Below are 20,148 nucleotides of genomic sequence, written 5' to 3' on the forward strand. Positions count from 1 at the left end.
ACTACTACATGCCACTAAATCAATGTTAGGTTTCCTTTTGAGCTCCCTAGTGACATAAATATGGTTATCTTCTCAAAAAAATGAGCAGCAAGAAAGATGATGAAACCTACATCAAAATCAATTCAGAGAGTTGGACGTTTCTTGAAGAAGACTCTTGGGAGCATCAAGTCCACTATCTGCTCTGGTGATTACAAAAACTTACCTAACGACACTCCTCTCTTGAGCCCCTACTCTTGCAGCCGCCGCTGTCCAGAAGATTCCCAAACCAAAGAATCCTACACCGTTATCTGTTGTGACACGGCTGTGGCAGATACAACACACCAGAAGAGTCTCAGCAACCAACATAAAAAGAAACCGAAGAAAGTCGCAGTGCCATTCGAGGATGCTAAGAAAAGAGGTGACGCATTGGCGCAAAAGATGAAAGATCTGAACATGGTGGATCTGAGAGACGTGGATCACGCATTGGATGTAAGGGAAGCGCTTCGATGCTATTCAAGCATCAGAAGTCCTGTGTACCTTGACATTGTTGACAATTTCTTCACAGACATGTATTACGAGTTCTCTGACCCTCGTACCTCTGCTAAGATCAACGGTTCAAGAAAAAAGGCAGGCTCTTTCAGGCTCTAAAGTTCCTCTGGATCAGCTTTGCTTTGCTTTCACGGGCTATATGTAGCTATTTCATCTATAGAGTATGCACTTCTTAAGAACAGTTGTTAACCATTACACATACCGATTTGGTAAAATCACCTGTCAGCACCCTCAGTTTCTACCTCATCTTGTAGAGTCACGTTACGCTCATATTCTCAACTATCAATGCAACATATTTCACCTTCAAGTTATGCCAACTAAAACAGTTTCTAATACTTTTGATTCGGAGATAAGAGAAACAAGACAGCCTAGTACCCGGTTCTTGACTGTACTCCGTTATGATTTTAAGGTAGATACCATTTTTCCTTTTCATGAAAAATAGAGAAGCAACACGATTATCTGTAAGGAGAAGCGAAGTTACTCTTCTCTCGAATTATGATAAAAAGTTACATCATCACACGATTATCTGTTTTTTAACTTGATAAATTTGCATTTTAACACCCTTCATGGATAAAACGGATCATTTCTTGCCACTCTTCTTAAGTCCAGAACCTCCAAAGGATCCCTTCTGCGATGCCTTGGCTCTAAGCTCTTTAAGAGCCTGTTTTATCATTTACATTCAAAACAAAACGGGTCAGGCTTTCGGGTAACAACAAATGATCACTGTACAAAAGCAAAAGAGGCTTTTACATTATTGGATGGAAAGAAAGTTAACTAAACATCCTAACTATGGGAAAATGGTCACTATTTCATCAGATTAAGAAGAACCTAGCCCATATCATCTTAAAAGCATCTGTAATGAATACTTAAACTAACAAATGTTGATAAAAATGAACCATCTTGTTGTAGTCACCAGGTATAATGTCATAATTAGCATCAGTTAGATTAGTTGACTAAACTGACAAAGTGGCACATACTAATGCATACCCTTTACAAAATCCATGTCTCTAAAGTATGAAGCTCCTCACTAGTGAAAATACAATCTTCGATTAGTATATTATAGCTTTCCTTTAAAAGAGGAGCCCAAACATAGAAGTCTAAGTAGATGCATTATTTCCAATCACAAAACTTCATATGAACAAGACAGAGCACCAAAATGGGAACTAACCTTTTCCTCATCTTTCTTTTTCTGAATGTTAGCTAAGTCGGTCTGCATTGATGCAAAATCAACATTCCAGGAAATTAGAGAATGTCTAAAATCCTTGATACACCAATAGTAGGCAAACAAAATCAAGTGTAGAAGTCGAAAGTGTGCTCTTAAAAACACTGGATCAGAATTCGAACTTGCGTATAAATCATTGATTCACAGATTCTGTATCATTTTGTGATTTTCATTTCAAGAATTCAAGTTAGTTAGGACAATAAAAACCAGATCCAGAAACCAATAGCATCGTCTGATTCGAGGTCTAAAGCTAACAATATAAAACGATTTTGAAGGCAAATCTACATGAAAACCAACTCTTAAAAAAAAAAAAAAAAAACAGTACCTCGTCGTATTCCTTCTTATCAGCTTTTGGCTGCTTCAAAGGTTTCGCCTTTCCTCCTGTTTAAAACCAAAAGAAGATCGTAACGATGTCTTAAACCCTTAAAGCGGTAATGAATCATCGACACAAATATCTGTAGCAGTAACGTACCTTGCTTGGAAGACATGATTGATTGGTTCGTTGAGCTAGGGTTCGATGTTGAGCTCAGAATTTGGGGAAAAAGTAGCTGAGAGTTGCAGACGGCATCGAATTTCATATTTATAATGAGTTCGTAGTAACAACGCAACCTATTAAATGGGCTCCGAAAGATTCTGGCCCGTTAAAAAGGCCTACCAATTTCTTATTGGGCCCGCTAAACACCTTTTTTTTTGGGTCAACCTTAGGTCACAGTCGTTATATTTAATGCGCGAAATAACAAAAATCGATTAAATTAACAGTTAAAAAGGTCGGTCTGCTCCATTCGATCGATTCATTGGAAACCCCCAAAATCGCAGAAGAACGAACGCCTCTGGGAGCTGAGATAGGGTTTAGGTAAGCGCTAGCTTTCTTCATAATAGTCGTTTCGTATGGAGCGATTGAGCGACTTCTTCGATTACTCGATGCAATTTCTTCATCTAGGTCTTGGATTTACGAGTACCGCTCTCCTTTTTTCAGGGTTCCTATAGAGAGAATTTATGGCGACTGCTGAAGCGGCGGAATATGAGAGTGATCCCGAGGAGCTGAACCGCTCCTTGGCCACGAGGAGGAGAGAAGCAAGTGATGACGATAGTGATGATGCTGAATCTGATAGAGATGTTGAAAATAAGAGGGCTGAGGTTGATTCTGACCTATCTGATGAACAGATTGATACTGTCAAGTATGATAATGACGAAGATGGGGAGGATAGTTTTGAGGAGGAGGAGGAGGAGGAGGAACGTGGTGGAATCGATGATGACAAGAGGAGTGGTATGATGAATGGAGACGAAGAAAAAGAAAAGGAGAAGCAACAAGTTACAGTTCCCACAGGTGGAGCTTTTTATATGCATGATGATAGGTTTCAGGAAATGTCTGCTGGCGGAAACAGGTACTGTATACTCTCTTTACTGTGTTTGTGACTTCGAAATCTGTCTCAAATTGTATTCAGAGGAGAGATAATTGACTCAAAGGTGGAGTTATTGACCTCTTATTATCTTGAAATTTTATCAACCATGAGGGGTTTGAGTACCTGCATTGGGGGTTAGTTCATACTATAGGGAATATTAATTTTTTTTCCTGAATATAGCTCTTCTCTCTATATTCTATCTGTCGATTGATATAATTCTCTATCTTTTGCTTTCGTAGGCGAATGCGTGGTGGGAGAAGGCAGTGGGGATCTGGAGAGGAAAGAAAATGGGGACATGACAAATTTGAAGAGATGAATACTGGGGAAAAACATTATGATGTAAAGCTTCTGTCTATGGTTTTTAGAATATTTTTAGATCCCTATATAACATGTACATGTGACATATGTTAGCATTTGCTATATTTATGCACTTTCCACCTCTTACCTTTTTCCTTTCTTTCTTAAACTGAATTTGATGCACAGCAGAGGATGTCTAGAGGCCGATTCAGAGGTCGTGGTCGGGGTAGGGGACAAGGGCGTGGATACGCTAGAGGGAGCAGTTCTAACACATTAGCCAGTAATGGACAGCAAATTTATGTTCCTAAAGCTGTCTCACGAGGGAGAGGGCCTAGGAAATCCGAGACTCCCCTGAGGAATGAAAATCTAGCAAATTCCGAGCAAAGCAAACAGTGAGTTCTTAAAAAAAATTTCCCCTAGTTGAGTGAAGGTTTATTTCTAATATAATGTACTTGTGTAATGAATTTGTAGGTTACGAAATTCTAATGGGTCTCAAAACTCTCGTGAGAAAATGTCACACCGTTCACCAACTGCCCCTGCTAAAACTGAGAATCAAGGTGTCCATGCCAAAAAGAATGTAGCAGCGTCAAGTTTGAGTTCTGCTTCTCCTCCATTTTATCCTTCAGTGACCTCCAGTAATGTGGTACATGGTATACAAGTTGGTATGGAAAGACTCCACACGAATGAAAGTGGTGCGCCTTCTGGGAAGAAGTATAGGAATACAAAATCCGGTTTTTCATCAGTTTGGACTGCCAAGACTCATCAGTCCTCTAATCAAGGTAGAGGTGCACCTGCTGCTGGGAACATGTTTTACCCGCAATCTCATAGTCAAGGTGACAGATTTTCATCACAAATGCAACTCAATGGAGATTCAAAAGGCACTGGCCAAAGCTTTATTAGACCTTCTGGCCAGGGTTTTGATCAGCACTCTGCTGTTGTCAGATCATTGTCTTCCTCTCCCCAGAAAACTAGCTTATCAAGAAATCAGTATCCTCCTAGTGAAGTAGAATCTGCATCGAAAACAGGTTCATTGATTGCTAAAGGAAAAGAGACTATCCGGCCTAGTGGAAGCGGCTCTTTTATGTATAGTGGATCCCAAATGATGGGGCGGCCAGAAAGTCTGGCATCTGCGGACAATTCTAATTTCCATACTTTTCTGCCTGGTAAGTTTTTTAGATGACGCTTTTCTTTGTAAAATGGATGAGTTGAAAGAAATTTCAGAATCAAATCATGCATGGTTTTGGAATTGAAAGCTATTGATGCCGAGCCACTTAGGCCTGGTTGTCCATATATACTCTTTTCAGAGTCATGTTGTACCAGCTTGAGGATAATCTGCTTGCTATTGTTATTTCCGTAGATTATTGCATTGTTTTCTGATTAAATTCAAGTTGAAATGCAGTTATGCAATTTGGTGGTCAGCATGGTGGGGTTCCGACTTTAGGAATGGCTTATCCAGGATATGTCCAGTCTGAAAATGGTGTTAGAAATCCGGAGATGACATGGTAAGCTAACTCCTTCCCCTTCTCGATGAACTTTGTGGATACTAGTTTTCAGAAGTTCTTGGTTTTAAGCATTTCAAAGAATTAAAAATTAGATTTGTGCATATTGTTAGCTAATTTTTCGTGTTATTTGTGTTTTTTATATGTTGTCCCTTTAATCACATTTGTGCGGGTCTACATGCTTGAAAAACAAAACCTGTGATGGTGTAATATCATTAGAATGGTTACTTTCATTCTGGATACTGTTTTGTTTGAATGCTATGGGCTCTTCATCTATATCTAGTTCCTGATTTTGTTCTTTCGCCTGCTTGGTGCTGAGATATGTTTATATGATTGGCAGGATGCCAGTTTTGAATGGTCCAGGAGCTTTAGGGGCTTCATACAGTCCACTATATGCGGCTAATCAAGCAAACAAGCCAGGGTTACCTTCTTCGTTACCTTCCTCTGCGGGATCCTCCAGGTTGAGAGATTAATTGCCTTCGTTCTCTAAAATGTTTTGAATGCAAAAACAATCTTAATAGAGTAAAGCTTTAACTCACGCAAATTTGCATTGTGTTTTTCTCTTATTTAAACCTACAACATATGCTTGGCATATATTTTTATTTGCAAAACATGCATTTTTAGCTTGCTTAATCCAATTACCATTTTTGCAGCAAAGACAATAATAGCGCAAATACTCTTAATGACCTCGTCAAACCCACGAAAAGACCTGGTTAGTCATATTGCAAAACTTGCTCTTTCTGTTATAATTCTAATGGTTACACATCAGGTGTTTGTGTATAGTATTACGCTTATTAGGGAAGGAATTTCCATTAAAATAAAGAAATCATAATGGAAGACTATGTGGTTGGATGTGATGGGTAATTATTACATAAAAATATGTATGATGAATGGTGTTTCAAGAAGTACTTTTTCAAAATTTGTCTTTCCTATTAGAATCACGAAATGGCTAATGAAGGAGAGATTCAGCTGCTAAAATGAGATTTGATTGTGGGATCATTATTTCTGAAGTTAAGCTACTTTCCATCTATGTAGAGGTTGCAGAGAATGGGGTTTCACAACGGCAAAACAACAACCCAAGCAAGCAGCCTCGTAGGTGAGCTTTTGAAGTTAACTCAAACCTACCCTGGCAAATTGATCATTGGTTGATATGGAAGTAATGCAACCATTTAGGATTAGGAATCATGATGCATTATGTCTACGGATTTGACTTGAAGTAACTGCATTCGTAGACTTAAGGTCGAATATCATATAGGATTCATGTAGATGAAGTTTTGTGAAATTTGACATGAAAAAGAATAGCCGCTTGAGTTGTCATTGGTGTATATGCAGGTACTCGGAGATGACCTTTAGCAAGTGATAACATTTGTGAGAATTTAAGAAGAGAGTTTAGGGACTCCTTGGCGCAGGGCTATGTTACTTCTCCAAGCTTTGTTACAGAACACTTTTAAGGCCGAAATTGTTCCTGAAAATCCTAGGTAAGTGATTCAAAACTATATTTTATTTACGGGGGATATTAACAGAGTAATAGAAAGTGGATGTTGGATTGTGCTTCTTGTTGTTGCAGTTATAAGGGAGGGAAAAAAACAAAAGATAGTACTACGACTACTAGTAGCAGATAGAATGGAGAAGGGACGTGGTGGCTCATATAAAGCTATGGAGATATGTATGTGTGTTTTCTTGTTTTCGGTCATCTGCTTGTTTGGTAATTTACCATTTAAGCTATTTTCAGGAAACTAGTTGTCTAAAACTTTGGTCAGCAGCCTGTTTGGTGTGTCTTTTATTTTATTTTTTCCGAAGAATCTAATCTAAAGTACTCTATTTTGAGCATGTATATATTTGTTGCGAAGTGTTTTCCTTCCTATGGAATCACATAAATTGGAGCTTTGCATAAATCTTGCTAACAACAATAGTTGCTTCAGAAACTCGGAAGTCCATAGCTTTTTTTTTCGCTCAATGAGAATGATTGCTTCGATGATGATTTTTTATAGAAAAAGTTTCCTTGTCAAAACTAAACTGGATTATTGATCTCACAATTCCGATGCTGCTAAACATCTGAGACACTCAAATTTCAATGGAGAAGTACAGCCGGTTAGGAGATCGAGCCAAATCAAAACCTCTGCATGTAGGATTAAGCGCCACTAAGCTGTCTTCGCTTTCTGACAAGTTTTTATTTTGAACCGACCACAAAATGGACAGTATCAGATCCTTCCCAATTGGTTCTGGAAAAAACTGGTAAGAGATTCAGATTGTCCACCACATTTTAAGAACTCTTTGCTGTAGATTTCTGGACTGTAAATAGACCTTTTAAAAAAGCTCAAGTGTGGATGCAACAAACGATTCCACGAACTCAGAAACGATTCACAAAAATAGCGACGAAAAATTTACAACCCAACAGGGTCAAGCTGCATCGAGAGTGCAGCATAAGAGTAGAAGCAACCAACTACCTAATCCCAAGAAAAAAGCCAATAAACCAAATGAGATGAGAATATTCTCTGCTTCACAAGAAGCTTTATTTTGTTAAGCTGATGAAACCCACTTATCAGATTATGCACAAACTGACGACGGTTGATGGTACAGCCCAGCCCCAACATTTGTAAGCCGCAGCTTGTTCTTCCTCCTCCTCTTCTTTGCCACAATCACAAACCCTTCACCTCCATTTGTCTCATTTGCATTCGCTCCACTCTCCTCTTCTCTACTATAAACTATCTCGGTTAATGCACTATGCTTTGCGGAGGTATCTCCTGACTCAGCTTTTGGGCTCGTTTTCCTCAGAGCAGCCGGAACCTCCTTCTGGGATGACTTTACTATGAAGCTGGCTAGCTCTCGCTTCTTCAAAGCAACTGCTTCTTTCTCAGCCTTTAGGAAACTGCTGGAGTCGACGGATACACTTGCATCTCCACCTGCATGTTGTGAGCTATTCTGCACGGATCTCATTGGAACAAACTCTGGTGCATCTGGATTCATGCTTCTTGGCATCCCAACTCCATTGGAGTGATTAGCACTATAATATGGTGGTGAGTGAATCCCACATGAAACTCCAGCCCAGGAAATAGGGTCTGCAACCATAATCGGGTAGTTGCCTGTTGTTGCTGCTGAGCTTTGCAGATCAATAAACAAGAAACCTCCAGGGTTGTAAGGCTCTGCAGCGGCTGATAGCTTTGTCTGGCTTATATCAGAAGCCTTTTGCCCACAATAGGACCCCAAATCCCCTTCAGACTCTGACGTTAAATTTTCCACTGACTCAGCACTTTCTTGTGATTCTTGTTTTTCACAGGGAAGCTCTGTGCCTTCGATTGGCAAATCCAACATTACAGTGTCAGACTTGCTTTCTTCTCCAGTTGACGCACTTGAAGTCCTGTATATCTGAGTTTCAGTTCTCTCCAAATTCAGTTCTAATTTTTCTAACATTGGCCTCAGAACTGTACCTGGTGGTGCCAAAGCAACCTCTTTGTATGAGAGAGACTTTGAAGCCAAAGTAGTACTGGTCACAGCAGCAGAACCAGAAGCCATTAGCTGTGGTTTAGTTGTATTTGTACTGACATCTATCTCTGCATTCTTCATAGCCCTTTGGGATGATGACTTAGAGAGGGAGGGTCTTTTGCTTGTTTTCTGCAAGGAAGATATATTCTGTTGCTGAACATCCTGTCTCCTGTTGAAATGTTTATTAAGCGACATTCTCTTTTTTATAAGATCAGGCTGCCTTTGTCTGAATTTCCTTCCAGCACCATTTCCGGATCTCCCCTTTGAGTATGCCTCTTGCCAGCCCTCATCTAAAGTTGACTCTTCCACAGTTTGGCTGTCTACATTTAGCCTGTGTACTACAATATCACCTGTCTCCATTTTGATCTCATCAACAACTGCATTAGGATCATTTACTTCGGTCCTACTCTTAATGGCATCCGCTTCTGCCACGTCGTTCCATGCAACAATGCCAATCTGAGAATCAACTCTATGGGCGTCATCATCAACTGGTGCAACACTATCATTGACCTGTAATGCCTGTCGAAACAGAAGTAATGTCACGAACCTTTGATAGGAAATCTTAGAGTGATATATCCATCTCATTCTTTTCGTTTCAACATCTCACATGTTTTATTCAGTTTAGCGCATGGAATGCCTTTAGATCAATATTCCAGTTTAGACATACATCTAGAATACCAAGCAGCATAGTTTGAGTTCAACCTTTTCAAGCAGAGTTCTACACAATTGACAGGTATTTATTCAGGTTATTGTTTGATCAACAAAATCCAAACTGAGTGACCTGAGGAAAACAAGGATCTTAGAAGTTTAGGAATTACCCTGGCACGCCGATGTTTCCTGTGAGCAACACTTCCTTTGGTGTCTGGATCAGAACTTATATAGTCCAGGAGATCTGATACACTGCAAGAAAGGTCGGACTTTGGTGCCAATGAAATAATTACCATATCCTTTATGTGTTCTAGGAGTTTCCATTTTAGTACCTAAGGTGGCCTTTGCTCGCGATGGAAGCATCATGCTTTGGGATTCCATTTCGTGCTGCTTCCTGCTGCTCTATGGCTCTTGATTCAAAATATTCGAGCCATGCAGCAGCATCCTGTGAGAGACAAATGGAGAAAACAAAACATGTATGTCTCAGAGTTCAAAACATTCACTTTGTTACTTTGCTAGTAAGAATTTAATATCCGGCTGAGATTTTTATACGAATGAACTAGGAGCAAATCAATCACCTGTGTACGAAGGTCATCTGATCCAAGTTTTGCTGTAAGTATCTGAAGTGTAGTTTGTTCGTGTTGCACACTCAATGAATGTGCTTCCATGGAAGATAGAGCCACCGCTATTGCATGATAGCTTGCCGCAGTCTGGCAAAGTAAATCACGAAAGCATAATTAGTTTAAGAAAGGGCGAAAATTGAGGCAAGAAAGATAAGGGAGGAACCTGAATATGGTCAGCTCCTAGCAATCTTTTATTGCACTTTAGAGCTTCATGCAGGTATCTTAGAGCTAGGTGATCATTCCCTACTTCTTTTTCCATCATAGCCACATTGATATATGTGGCAGCAGTATTTGGGTGAGATAGCCCACAAGTGAAGTGAAGGAGAAATAACGCACGGTTCACATATCTATAAACAGATAACAACAAAAATGGTTAGGGTGGCAGATAAATTTAAAGGAGCCAATCAGAAGAAAGGTTGGATCATAACTCATTCCAAGGCAACAAGACAAAGGTGATGGAAAAGCAAAGTAGGGTTCCATCTTTAATGACCATATAACTATAAGAGATCATCATGCATCACTTACTTTAGTGCCAACTCAAAGTGTTGAAGACGATAGTAAAATACAGAAAGATCCCCATAGCTTTTCATAGTGTCGGGATGGTCGAGACCAAGTTCTCTCTCATTTATATCTAGAGCCTTCTGCTGATATATTGTTGCCTGATCAAGAGAGGATAAAACATCAGAGATAACGGTGCCTCTCATCAAATTATTTATATACAGTGCCTAGAAGGAGAACATCAAACTCTCTATTTGTTACTTGACCCAATAATCAAAGTTTCCATTTGGGAAGAAGATAAGCGATGATGATACCTGGTTAAAATCGCCAGTGTGGTATAGTACAACTGCGAGAAGGCTGTACGCACAAGCAGTATTTCTGTGATAAGGCCCACAGACAGCAATCATCTTGACTAATGCCTAGGAAATGCAAGAAGTCAACATCTCTTGGATAACAATTAAGTTGGTTAAAGAATGATAATCACGTCGCTATCAAAAGAAATGAGTCAAAGACACCTTTGTTCCATAGTTCACAGCATCATCAAGTTTTCCTTTGTCAAGGGCAAGTTTTGATGACTCCAAGAGTGTCCTTCCGTCAGATGAAATACACAGCACATGCTGTTCAAACGAACATATATCTTAAAGATTATTGTCTAGCATTTGAACCATATTTCTACGGACCAAAATCCAGGCAGCGGTAAATAAATAAAAGATTGTGACTGAATTGCTATTAGTCAAACTAATATTGTATCATGGAGAGACCAACCTTGCACACAGGTACCAAGCCAAAAATGTCAGAGCTCGTGAAGGGATTTGTAGAATCGAAGTCATAATCTCTTGCAACTAGTTCTAACCCAACCTGTAAAAGCATGAAATCAATAGAGAACTCTAATTATGATACAAGCAGCAGTACATTAACACAGAGCTACTTTACCTTCTGGCAGAGTCCTCGGAGGATAGAAAACTTTTTCAAATGATTGAACTCATCTTTCTGTATCCAACCAAATTTTCTGGAGAGAAATTTCTGTAGCCACTGTAATCTGAGACAATACTCTTCACTGGGGATCCTATCAGACCCTTCCAATTCACGGTGGCCAAACATGAAATTTAATGAAGCAGCTACTGCCACAGGTATCTCAGCCATATTATTGACAGATGCAATAACCGCCCTAAAAAGATGCTTGAAAGCTCTTGTAATCATCTCATGAATACAGAGGGACCGTATATGAGGAAGTTTCTCAGCAATTTTAGCCTGATTCATAGAGGTACAGTGGACCGAAATACTCATTAACTATTTACCATAAAATACTTCTGACTCAACAAAATCCCTTTAGATCAACAAATTAGCTTTATTCTTTCAAAATCAAAATAACTTGGCAACAGGGTAAGGCACTATTAACAAGGTAAAGCATTCTTACCACATGTCCTAGAGAACGCATTTGGAGTCCTCTTATATGCATGAAGTCAGTCATTGTGCGACCATCAACTGGAGAAAGCTCCAGTGACCCGAAATCTGCTACCTAATAAACCATTACAATGATTACTTGATAAGTATGGTTATAGATATTTTCAGAAAGTTATATCCGTTTGTCTAAATAAACACATACCAGCCTTGGCAAAGCAATTTCATCATAGTAACCATATGCCATCTTGGTAAGCTCTTCTTTTGACTGTATCACGAAAAATATCCGAGTAAGCACCAGTGTGTCCATCAGAGAATAGAAAAGAAATCATACATAAACAAAACCGGGAACTTATCTCTCCTAATTAATAGTGCAAATTAGAAGAAAAGCTAACCTTTAAATGGAGACCAGTTCCAGTTTCTTGTAGACGAGAGAAAGCTTCTTCAGAAAGCAGCTCCTTCAGTTCAGTAAAGTGTCCATCAATGCTTTTCTGCCCAAGATCAGCCTCCCCATTTAACTCGCGTAGTCTGATATCTTTTTCCTTTTCCTTCACGGTACTTATAGATTCTGATTTCTTACTTTTGCTCTTTAGAACTTTATATTGTTTTCCCAAGCCTTTAATTGAAAGTTCAGTCTCATCATTAGTTGCAGGCTTTCCACAGACGTCTGTTTCTTTCTTTTGTAGATGCTGAACCCAGCAAGAACCGAGCTCCCATCTGATGGGTCTTACAGAAGATACCCTTTTTTCTTCTAACTTTGTTAAGTTAACTTTTACTAAATCCTCTACAATACATCTATAAGACTCTAAATCATCCGAATCAAGCAGTGTGGGCTGGTTCTCTCCAGATATTCTAACACTATGGGACCTGCGAAGCTGAACCCTTAAGCTGCAATAAATTTAACACGCAAGGTGGAAAACAACCAGTTAGATGCTGACATGTGTGTCTTTTCTCAAGGGATGAGAACAAACTGTGAGAAACTTTGTTACTTTTGTTAACAGTCACTCTATTTCTAATTTTATACAACACCGCCATGTTATAGATAAAGTCAGGAATAACCTTTGCTAAATTCATTTAAGAATTAATACTCAAAAAGTAGTGAATGCAAGAGAGGCCCACAACAAAATAGAATTTTTAATATGAACATGTACGATGTGCAAAATACGTATATTATTAAAAATCTTAGGGGCACAAACCTGTTAAGGTTAAGAGCATTAGCTCCTCCATCCGGCAGGTCATCGATCAAAATATCACGGAAATCAGATATTGCCTTCTGAGTTTTACCCTTGACATTTACCACCGCAGTATATCCACAGTGTCTTACGATAACTGTGCCTAAAGCCGGAGTATCCTGGACATTTTTTTCTTCACTGGTTATAATCTTTAGAAGAAAACATACATGCATGACTAGTAAGTAAATGCACTGTGGATGATCACAGCTACACTCTATTTCAGTCATCTAAGAAAACTGCTACTTGATGTCATAAGTGATGTTAACGGGAACCTTATAGTGCAGAAAAAGTTATTCCTTACACATAGCAAATTGCTGATTGACACAAACAATCTCTTGGTGGTGAATGTAAGAGCAAAGAAACCAGATTTTCACTTTAGGCCCTGCCTTTATTTATTTATGGTAACGGAGCTAAAAGTATAGCTAGTTCAAGACGTATAACATTTTCATGTAGATAGCTGAGAAAAGGATGTGAAAATACTTACGTGAACAATCACACTCTCATCAGCTGTTATCCCTTTTAGCAAATTCTTTTCGGCAAGTTCCTGGGATGATAGAACAAATGCTTCATTTTGAAAGGTAGCTTCAGGCTTTGGGTCAAGGGTGGCTATATCGCGTTTTACAATAATAGACAAATCCCCAACATGATCCTCAAGAAGGATCAAGCCAGCAGGTAAGTCAGTAGTCCCACTTGTGTGTTGATTAGTATCCATCAAGTTGCAAATGGCTCTAACAGCTCTTTGCACCGAGGTATCGATAAACTGGCTATGAAGCAAAAACGCTTTCTTATCTCGAATAACTCTCTCCTCCTCAGTCTTGCAAGGAAGCGTAGCTAATACAGAAAACTGTGCCGCCCAAGGTCGATGATCATATTCACCATTTCTCCCCTGACCTCCACCATTCCCGCCCCAATGTTCATCCTCTACTGGTAAAGGAGAAGCAGACTCAGAAACAGGAGAAGGTACAAGCCATGTATTTGAGCGTAATCCACACGGGAGGTTGCCAAACTGAAAAGCGAATAAAGCCAAACTTCAAAATTGTTGAGCTTAAACAGACTTATCGAAACAAAATCATTCCCAAAGAAAAATAGACAACCACCTTATTCCGGTCAGTGAAAGCTTTCATTAGAGATTCATATGCCTGCATCAATTCCCAATACAATATAAAGTTAGTTTCTTTGTGGAAGAAGTAGCTAAATTTGTAAAGTGCAAAGCCATTTATAAGGAAAGAATCTAGCTTGAGACAGAAAACCAAAACATTGAGATAACCTTGGCAAAAGCATTGCTGACATTCTGAAGCAAATCAACAATGGAGTGGCAATGTGTGAGCTGCTTTCCAACGGCGAAGAACCCTTTCACCGAAGCAATCACATGTATAACCTTCCCATTGCAAATCTTAACCTTGAGTCCAAAATAGTCACCATTACGCTTCTCTCCAGCTTCTTCACCGTCAACTTTCTTCAAATCTGCGGATGACGGAGAAATTAGAAATCAACAAATTGTGCAAATGGGTATCAACCATAGAGAACTAGTGAGTGTTGAGTGTTAAACTTACGAAGAATCGGAGGAGAGAGGTGAGGAATGGAGAAAAACTTGTAGAACTGAGAAATTTTGGGAGTGGGGTGGATGGCGACCATGTCGAGGCCGTCCGGCTCCGGCGACTGAGTGGCATTGCCGGCGGCTATGGATTTGTTGCGGGATTTGGGGGAAGCGGAGAAGAACCTGGTGGTGCATGCTACGATGTCTATGACTCTCCGTACCTGAGTCAACGCCTGACTTTCCTCTAGATACTCCTCTGTGGCATAACGGTAAATAACACAAACTCTAAGGGCAGCGATAAATAAGTGAAGTAAATGGTCTTTTAAACAATTAAACAATGATTAGTAGTGATATACATATCTCACTATCACTGACACTTTCTGTGCCACAAAAGAAATGGAAATGGGAATGTTGTGTTTTTGTTTTGGTTTATTGTTAATTCGAATGTTGTGTTGGATTACACTAATCTTGAAGAAGAATTTTAATTACCTGGAATCATGCGGAGGAAACAAGGCTTGAGGGAAAGCACTTGGATGTTGTCATTCAATTTATGCCCTTTCACCTACACATTAGGCCAACCAATATCTATCAGTCACAGCTTCTTCTTTGGTGAAGAAAACTGATGATGATTGACAAAACAAAAAAAAAAAAAATACCTTATGGGAGAGAGAATAGTTGGTGAAATGGCAAGTCTCAACGTGAGATGCCAAAAGCCTTCTCACATCAATGATTTTGTCAGTAGAAACTCCTTTGAGTATCACTTGAGTTTCGTACGGAGTGGTGACTGTGATCTCAACAAGACTCGGCGCCAACAGTTTGTCTTCTCTCTTCTTCTTATCTCCTCCTTTCCCTCTGTTGTTTGATTTCCCTTTGCTTGACCTCGGTGCCATTGATCCCCTTCATCCAAACACACACACACATATATAATTAGAGATCAAATAAAAAGTGAACACAAGCTCCATTAAACCAAATCCGAATAATCAGACAGAGGTAGGTAGGTAGGTACCTTGGAGCAGACCAGAGCTATCAGGAAAGAGCCTTGAGAAAGAAAGGTGAGGAGAGGATATATAAAAGAAAAAAAAAAAAAGACAGATAAGGGTTTTGGATGGGGTTAAGGCTTTGGTTTTGAGATTTATAACCAATCCTGGCCTCTCCTTGTCGCTAACGCCAAATCTCTTTCTATCTCTATCTCTTATTAGAACGTTACATGTGATTTTGATGTTCACATTAAAGTTTTAATAACAAGGCCCCAAATCAATCACAGTCCCATGCAATTCGACCGAGACCAGGTGATGGTTCAGATTCACCCACGTGGCAACTATGAGTGGTGGGGACACTGACCTCTTTGTCCGACTCCGTTTTGTTTGGTTTCGCTTCTTTTAATAATCAACGGTTCGAATCCTCTGCTCACTGGACTCTGGACTGCAGTGTGTTTTTTAGTGGTCACCCACTCAAAGTCAATTGTCTCTTTTAACAAACCACACCTACTTAATGTCTCTATACACATAATGAGCACGAGTTATACACTCTCTTTCTCCTGCTTACGATACTTACAACGTTAAACCTTTAAAAGCAGTACACCAAATTTTTAAAATTGATCGATTGTAAAATGATGTCAACACCACAAATATTCCACCCACCTGGCCACCTATTATTGATTCAGAATCCATCCAATCCACATCTTAATGAGTGTAGAACATTGATATTACAATTAGATCCCCGGACTTCTTCACTTTACACTTTAATCCCCCTCTCAATTATTCCCTTTGTAGAGAGTACCAAGTATGAGTGGGACAAAAAGAAATGAGAGGTTAGGAGATACAAAGAAGCCTTCTTAGTAACTAATTTCAATACTGATTAATGCTGATTACACTAAGCTAAAAAAAACCAGAAGAAGAAGAAAGAATTGAAACCTTTTCACTTTTTCATAAAGTTCCATTTTTTAACCAGTCCTTGGTGCACAAGAGGGCCTCCAAGGTTTCACCAGGAAGAGAGGTCCTGTAATTGTCCATCTGCTTCACCTCTGTGTCGAACACTGAATCAGGAGAGACGGTGCTGAAGGGGACCGAGAGAAGATCCGCAGCCATCTTTGAGAGGGTTGGGTAGTTGGTGCTGTTGACCCTCCACCAGCTCAGAACGTTAAAGTCTTCTGACCTCGGAATCAAATTTTCTTCCAGGTATTGATCCAGCTCCGTTTTCATATCTGACATGTACATCTCGAAGTCTGACAATGACTCTCCTATTGTGATGAGGGTAGAACCTTCCTCGAGAAGCACGTCAACCGGAAATGACGGATGGTCTTCCTCTGCCATTGCATGTGCTTGAGAATCATCACCATGTTGCTGGTCCTCTTCTGTTAGCTGACTCTCTTCACTCACTCCCTCCCAAAGCCCTACCACATTCTGCTTCTCTGCCTTAAGCTGTCTCTCCTGTTGATGTGACTCCGTGGTTTCCTCTACTTGTGGACTTGTCTCATCACCTGATTGTCCATTCCCTGTATTGGCATATTCAGCTATGTCTTGATGGAAGTGAGATTCCTGAGCCACCTCTATTTCCGAAAAGCCATGATCCACATAAGCATCCAACAGGTTCTGTTCACTGTAGTTAAGGTACAGATCATGGACTGCATCATCGACAGACTTAGTCCATCTTTCTGCATCTTCACCATACGAGTTATTGAAGGTGAACTTAATGAGGTGCATTTTGAACCGGGGATCCATGACCACTGCAACTGCCAAAACCAAGAAGCATCCTCTCCAGTACTGGTCGAATTTTTCCCTCAATGATTTTGCTAGGTTTCTGACATCCGGGTCTTCACCCATGGCAGTGGGGCTCAGCTCTAGCTGAAGCTTTGTCATCTCATGGTACAAATCGTTTGTTGTCAACTGGTTTGGCCCAGTCAAGGCCTTACCCGCTTCAAAAATAACCTTCAAGCATGAGCAAAGACTCTCAATCTTTATCCATTCTTCAGGAGATATTGATATTTTGTACTCAGGATGGCAGGTTTCCAAACAAGAAAACACTTGTCTGTGTTCACAGGCAGCCAACAACATGTTGTAACTTGTGTCCCATCTCGTTTGGTTATCAATGAGAAGATCTTTGTAAGGCAAAGGGGTTGGAAACCGTCTCTTCAGTTCATCAAATCTGTCTCCGCAAGCCTCGCTGGTTTGAACATACTTGATGCTATCTCGGACTTTCTTTATGGGCTCTTGAAGCTGCTCAGCTGTGAGTGCATCTTGTGCCATACTGCTTAGGAGGCGAGCATAGCATTTCCCCATCAACAACTGACCGTTCAACACATGCTGGTTCCTGAAAGACAAGAAACCTCTGAGATTATCAATGGAAGTTTTATTTACTAATGATTGGCTGACAGCGATGCTCGAAATCTTCCCCTCCAAGTGCCAGTCGGATAAGCAAGCTGTTACAGGTTGGTTTAACGCAAAATCAGAATCAGGAGAAGCCACAACAGCAACATTTAGAAGCCGGTGAGTCAAATTCCAGTCTTTATCAACAAAATGTCCTGCCACAAAAGCATAACCCACTGATTGCTTTGAAGACCACAAATCTACTGTAAGATTAACTCCCCCAGGAATCTCTGCAATAAAGTCCAAAGTTTTCTGCTTTTGGGACAAAAACATAGCGACACAATCACAATGAATGGTGTCGAAGCTTGCCACAGTGAACTGGGGACGAAGAGCCTGCAGGAAACCAACAAAACCAGGATGCTCGACCATATGAAGAGGGTAATCATGCATGATGATCATCTTAGCCATCTCAAGGTTACAGCGATCTTGATCTAGAGGGACATTAGGAGAAGGTATCTGACGCTTCTTGGGAAGGCAGGCAGTGGGTTTCACATCCTTGGTCTCTGGAGAAGAAATCTGACTTTTCTTGGGAGGGGACGAGGTGGTTTCCTCCTTGATTTGCGAGAGCTTATTGATCTCTCCGTTCTTTGCACAAATACCAAAGTCAATGTGACGCTTAAGGTGGCTAGTTCCTGAACACTTATTGGCAGTCATGTAGGCAAAGGATTTGTTGCAGTGCATGCAACGAGCTTTTTTAGTGTCAGGACTAACAGTTTCCGTGGTGAAGTGATTCCACACCTCAGACCTCTTCTTCTTCCTACGCTTGGTGGGTTGTTGTGTATCAGAATCCATCTCAAGAGCAACAACGTCGACATCAACTAGCTCTGAAGGATTAGTGTCCATAGTCCTGTAACAGACAAGGTAACATCGAATCAGTTATCCATAAAGTTGTTTGCTTTTGACACAATTCAACAGACGAACGAAGAAGAGACACATTAGACCCGGAAACAAACAATTCTGATAAAACATACGACACAACGCGACACAACGCCAAAAACTTGTCCAGAGAAAAAACACGAAATCGCAAAATCGGAACGAAGAAGAGAGAAAGTGGGTACTTACGCGCACACAGAGGAAGACTCTGAAACGCGTGTAATGGGCTCTGATTCTCCGAAACGCTAAAGAGCAAATCGAATTGGACTTTCAGTTTTAGGGTTTTGAGCTTTTTTTCCGTCGGCCCTTTTCTGTTCTCTCACTTATATATATAATCAGGACGATGAGCCTCTCTCCCTCTCTCCGCCGTTGATCTACCATCCCACCCTTTAATCTGGTCCCTTTATTTCTCTCTCTCTTTTTTTTACATTTATTAACTCCTCTAAATTTCCTAATAGACACAACACAATCAAAGTTTTGGAAATACAAATTTTTTTAACGCAGTATATTAGTACCAAAAAAATATATTATTTGTTTATTATTATTCTCAAGTAAAAGAACAATATCTGAAAAAAGACCAATCACAACATCTAATAGAAGTTTTCTCTCTTCTCTCTCCCGTATCCTTTAGAGAGAGAAACACTTCTTGCTGTTGCCGATCGGATGTTTATCCGACGTTTAGCCGTCCCAAGTGATTTGGGCTTTTGCCCGGTATCCTCCAGCTTCGTTAGGGGAGATAGCCGGTTTTTGTCCGGCAAATCCGGCTTCCATAAGCGGTTTTGGCTGGCTTTTATCCTTCCTCGCCGTCGATCGGTTGTATACCGATTGCTTTAGGTTCCTTTTTGTTTTTTTTATAATAATACTATGGATCTGAGTTGGTAATTAGTCTTTAGGTGACGTTTGCTTAAGATTAATATCTCCGACTTGTGTCTTTAGAAACCTTGATTTGCAGGAAATAGTTCAAGTGATTATTACATCTTGTCCAAAGGATTGAAGAATATTCCGAAGCATATTATGATACCCTTTTGTCGTCTTTTTATATTGAGCTCCGTTCAGATCAAATTCGGTGGTAAACAAGGATTCTTCGTGCGATGTTTCGGCGATGCTTTCCTCACCGGATTCGGTGCTCGTCGGCGACGGAGATTGATGTCGGTACCCTTCTGATGACTCATCAACACGTGTTGCAGTTGTAATCTCAAGATGACTCGTGATTTCGATAGAGTCCAAAAGTCTAAACTCCTTTTGCTTTCGATGTAATTTTGGTAGACCCTTGTTGGGCTTAACTTTTTTAATTCTGTAGAATCAGCGTGGGTTTTTAGGCCTTGTAACCAACCTTTGGTTTGTTCAATAACATTCTCTTGTGACAAAAAAAAAAAAGAACAATGTCTAAATTACTCGTAAATGATTACATCTTATCCCATTAACATTTATTATTAAATTCCAATATATCATCTATATGTTGTTATTATTCTAGAAAACACCATAAATGAAAAATTATTATTGGTACATAATTTGAATATTATAATGTTTAGCTTGGCT

General features: G+C 39.9%; 5 protein-coding genes across 8 annotated transcripts; 2 read left to right on the forward strand and 3 right to left on the reverse strand.

Annotated features, from left to right (window-relative positions):
* LOC9328919 lies at positions 1-835 on the forward strand. Its single transcript, XM_002890050.2, has one exon. The coding sequence runs from the start codon at positions 97-99 to the stop codon at positions 625-627; it is 531 nt and encodes a 176-aa protein (XP_002890096.1). The 5' UTR covers positions 1-96; the 3' UTR covers positions 628-835.
* A 92-nt stretch (positions 836-927) lies between these two features.
* Positions 928-2,334, reverse strand: LOC9326159 (translation machinery-associated protein 7). Of its 2 annotated transcripts, XM_021010731.1 has the most exons (4): positions 2,223-2,333; positions 2,076-2,131; positions 1,697-1,738; positions 928-1,189 (listed from the first exon to the last, which is right to left on the reverse strand). In XM_021010731.1, exons 1-4 carry the CDS (start codon positions 2,326-2,328, stop codon positions 1,109-1,111), a joined length of 285 nt encoding a protein of 94 aa, XP_020866390.1. In that variant the 5' UTR covers positions 2,329-2,333; the 3' UTR covers positions 928-1,108. The 2 variants fall into 2 exon arrangements, with proteins under 2 accessions (XP_020866390.1, XP_020866391.1); XM_021010732.1 differs by lacking the exon at positions 1,697-1,738 and having other exon boundaries at positions 2,223-2,334.
* Positions 2,335-2,489: 155 nt separating this feature from the next.
* On the forward strand, positions 2,490-6,844 carry LOC9328920. Of its 2 annotated transcripts, none has more exons than XM_021010726.1 (11): positions 2,490-2,603; positions 2,727-3,135; positions 3,393-3,492; positions 3,637-3,842; positions 3,922-4,613; positions 4,850-4,952; positions 5,290-5,409; positions 5,603-5,661; positions 5,985-6,045; positions 6,282-6,427; positions 6,517-6,844. In XM_021010726.1, exons 2-10 carry the CDS (start codon positions 2,747-2,749, stop codon positions 6,307-6,309), a joined length of 1,758 nt encoding a protein of 585 aa, XP_020866385.1. In that variant the 5' UTR covers positions 2,490-2,603; positions 2,727-2,746; the 3' UTR covers positions 6,310-6,427; positions 6,517-6,844. The 2 variants fall into 2 exon arrangements, with proteins under 2 accessions (XP_020866385.1, XP_020866386.1); XM_021010727.1 differs by having other exon boundaries at positions 3,640-3,842.
* Positions 6,845-7,271: 427 nt separating this feature from the next.
* On the reverse strand, positions 7,272-15,485 carry LOC9326160 (protein TSS). Of its 2 annotated transcripts, XM_021010723.1 has the most exons (22): positions 15,378-15,485; positions 15,028-15,268; positions 14,861-14,933; positions 14,388-14,627; positions 14,102-14,298; positions 13,932-13,973; positions 13,319-13,840; positions 12,799-12,953; positions 11,998-12,490; positions 11,808-11,870; positions 11,619-11,720; positions 11,135-11,452; positions 10,967-11,059; positions 10,717-10,818; positions 10,516-10,620; positions 10,229-10,362; positions 9,867-10,050; positions 9,659-9,790; positions 9,413-9,525; positions 9,251-9,332; positions 8,378-8,951; positions 7,583-8,307 (listed from the first exon to the last, which is right to left on the reverse strand). In XM_021010723.1, exons 2-22 carry the CDS (start codon positions 15,259-15,261, stop codon positions 8,261-8,263), a joined length of 4,005 nt encoding a protein of 1,334 aa, XP_020866382.1. In that variant the 5' UTR covers positions 15,262-15,268; positions 15,378-15,485; the 3' UTR covers positions 7,583-8,260. The 2 variants fall into 2 exon arrangements, with proteins under 2 accessions (XP_020866381.1, XP_020866382.1); XM_021010722.1 differs by having other exon boundaries at positions 7,272-8,951.
* An 811-nt stretch (positions 15,486-16,296) lies between these two features.
* LOC110225101 (zinc finger BED domain-containing protein DAYSLEEPER-like) lies at positions 16,297-18,764 on the reverse strand. The gene is made up of 2 exons (XM_021013896.1): positions 18,708-18,764; positions 16,297-18,583 (listed from the first exon to the last, which is right to left on the reverse strand). The coding sequence occupies exon 2, from the start codon at positions 18,577-18,579 to the stop codon at positions 16,297-16,299; it is 2,283 nt and encodes a 760-aa protein (XP_020869555.1). The 5' UTR covers positions 18,580-18,583; positions 18,708-18,764.
* Positions 18,765-20,148: the final 1,384 nt, after the last annotated feature.

Source organism: Arabidopsis lyrata (assembly GCF_000004255.2).
Source record: "Arabidopsis lyrata subsp. lyrata unplaced genomic scaffold ARALYscaffold_1, whole genome shotgun sequence".
Classification (NCBI taxonomy): domain Eukaryota; kingdom Viridiplantae; phylum Streptophyta; class Magnoliopsida; order Brassicales; family Brassicaceae; genus Arabidopsis; species Arabidopsis lyrata.

What these genes read in the sequence shown, in the direction of transcription:
- LOC9328920 (XM_021010726.1), top strand. Translation starts at nt 2,747, where the DNA reads ATGGCGACTGCTGAAGCGGCGGAATATGAGAGTGATCCCGAGGAGCTG. An exon ending in TCCTCTGCGGGATCCTCCAG is followed by an intron (nt 5,410 to 5,602) that starts GTTGAGAGATTA and finishes CCATTTTTGCAG; the next exon opens with CAAAGACAATAATAGCGCAA. An exon ending in CAAACCCACGAAAAGACCTG is followed by an intron (nt 5,662 to 5,984) that starts GTTAGTCATATT and finishes CCATCTATGTAG; the next exon opens with AGGTTGCAGAGAATGGGGTT.
- LOC9326160 (XM_021010722.1), bottom strand. Translation starts at nt 15,261, where the DNA reads ATGGCACCGAGGTCAAGCAAAGGGAAATCAAACAACAGAGGGAAAGGA. An exon ending in TTTCCTCCGCATGATTCCAG is followed by an intron (nt 14,628 to 14,860) that starts GTAATTAAAATT and finishes GTTATGCCACAG; the next exon opens with AGGAGTATCTAGAGGAAAGT. An exon ending in TCCGAGGACTCTGCCAGAAG is followed by an intron (nt 11,060 to 11,134) that starts GTAAAGTAGCTC and finishes ATGCTTTTACAG; the next exon opens with GTTGGGTTAGAACTAGTTGC.
- LOC9326159 (XM_021010731.1), bottom strand. Translation starts at nt 2,328, where the DNA reads ATGAAATTCGATGCCGTCTGCAACTCTCAGCTACTTTTTCCCCAAATT. An exon ending in ATAAGAAGGAATACGACGAG is followed by an intron (nt 1,739 to 2,075) that starts GTACTGTTTTTT and finishes GCATCAATGCAG; the next exon opens with ACCGACTTAGCTAACATTCA. An exon ending in AAAAGAAAGATGAGGAAAAG is followed by an intron (nt 1,190 to 1,696) that starts GTTAGTTCCCAT and finishes ATGATAAAACAG; the next exon opens with GCTCTTAAAGAGCTTAGAGC.
- LOC110225101 (XM_021013896.1), bottom strand. Translation starts at nt 18,579, where the DNA reads ATGGACACTAATCCTTCAGAGCTAGTTGATGTCGACGTTGTTGCTCTT.
- LOC9328919 (XM_002890050.2), top strand. Translation starts at nt 97, where the DNA reads ATGATGAAACCTACATCAAAATCAATTCAGAGAGTTGGACGTTTCTTG.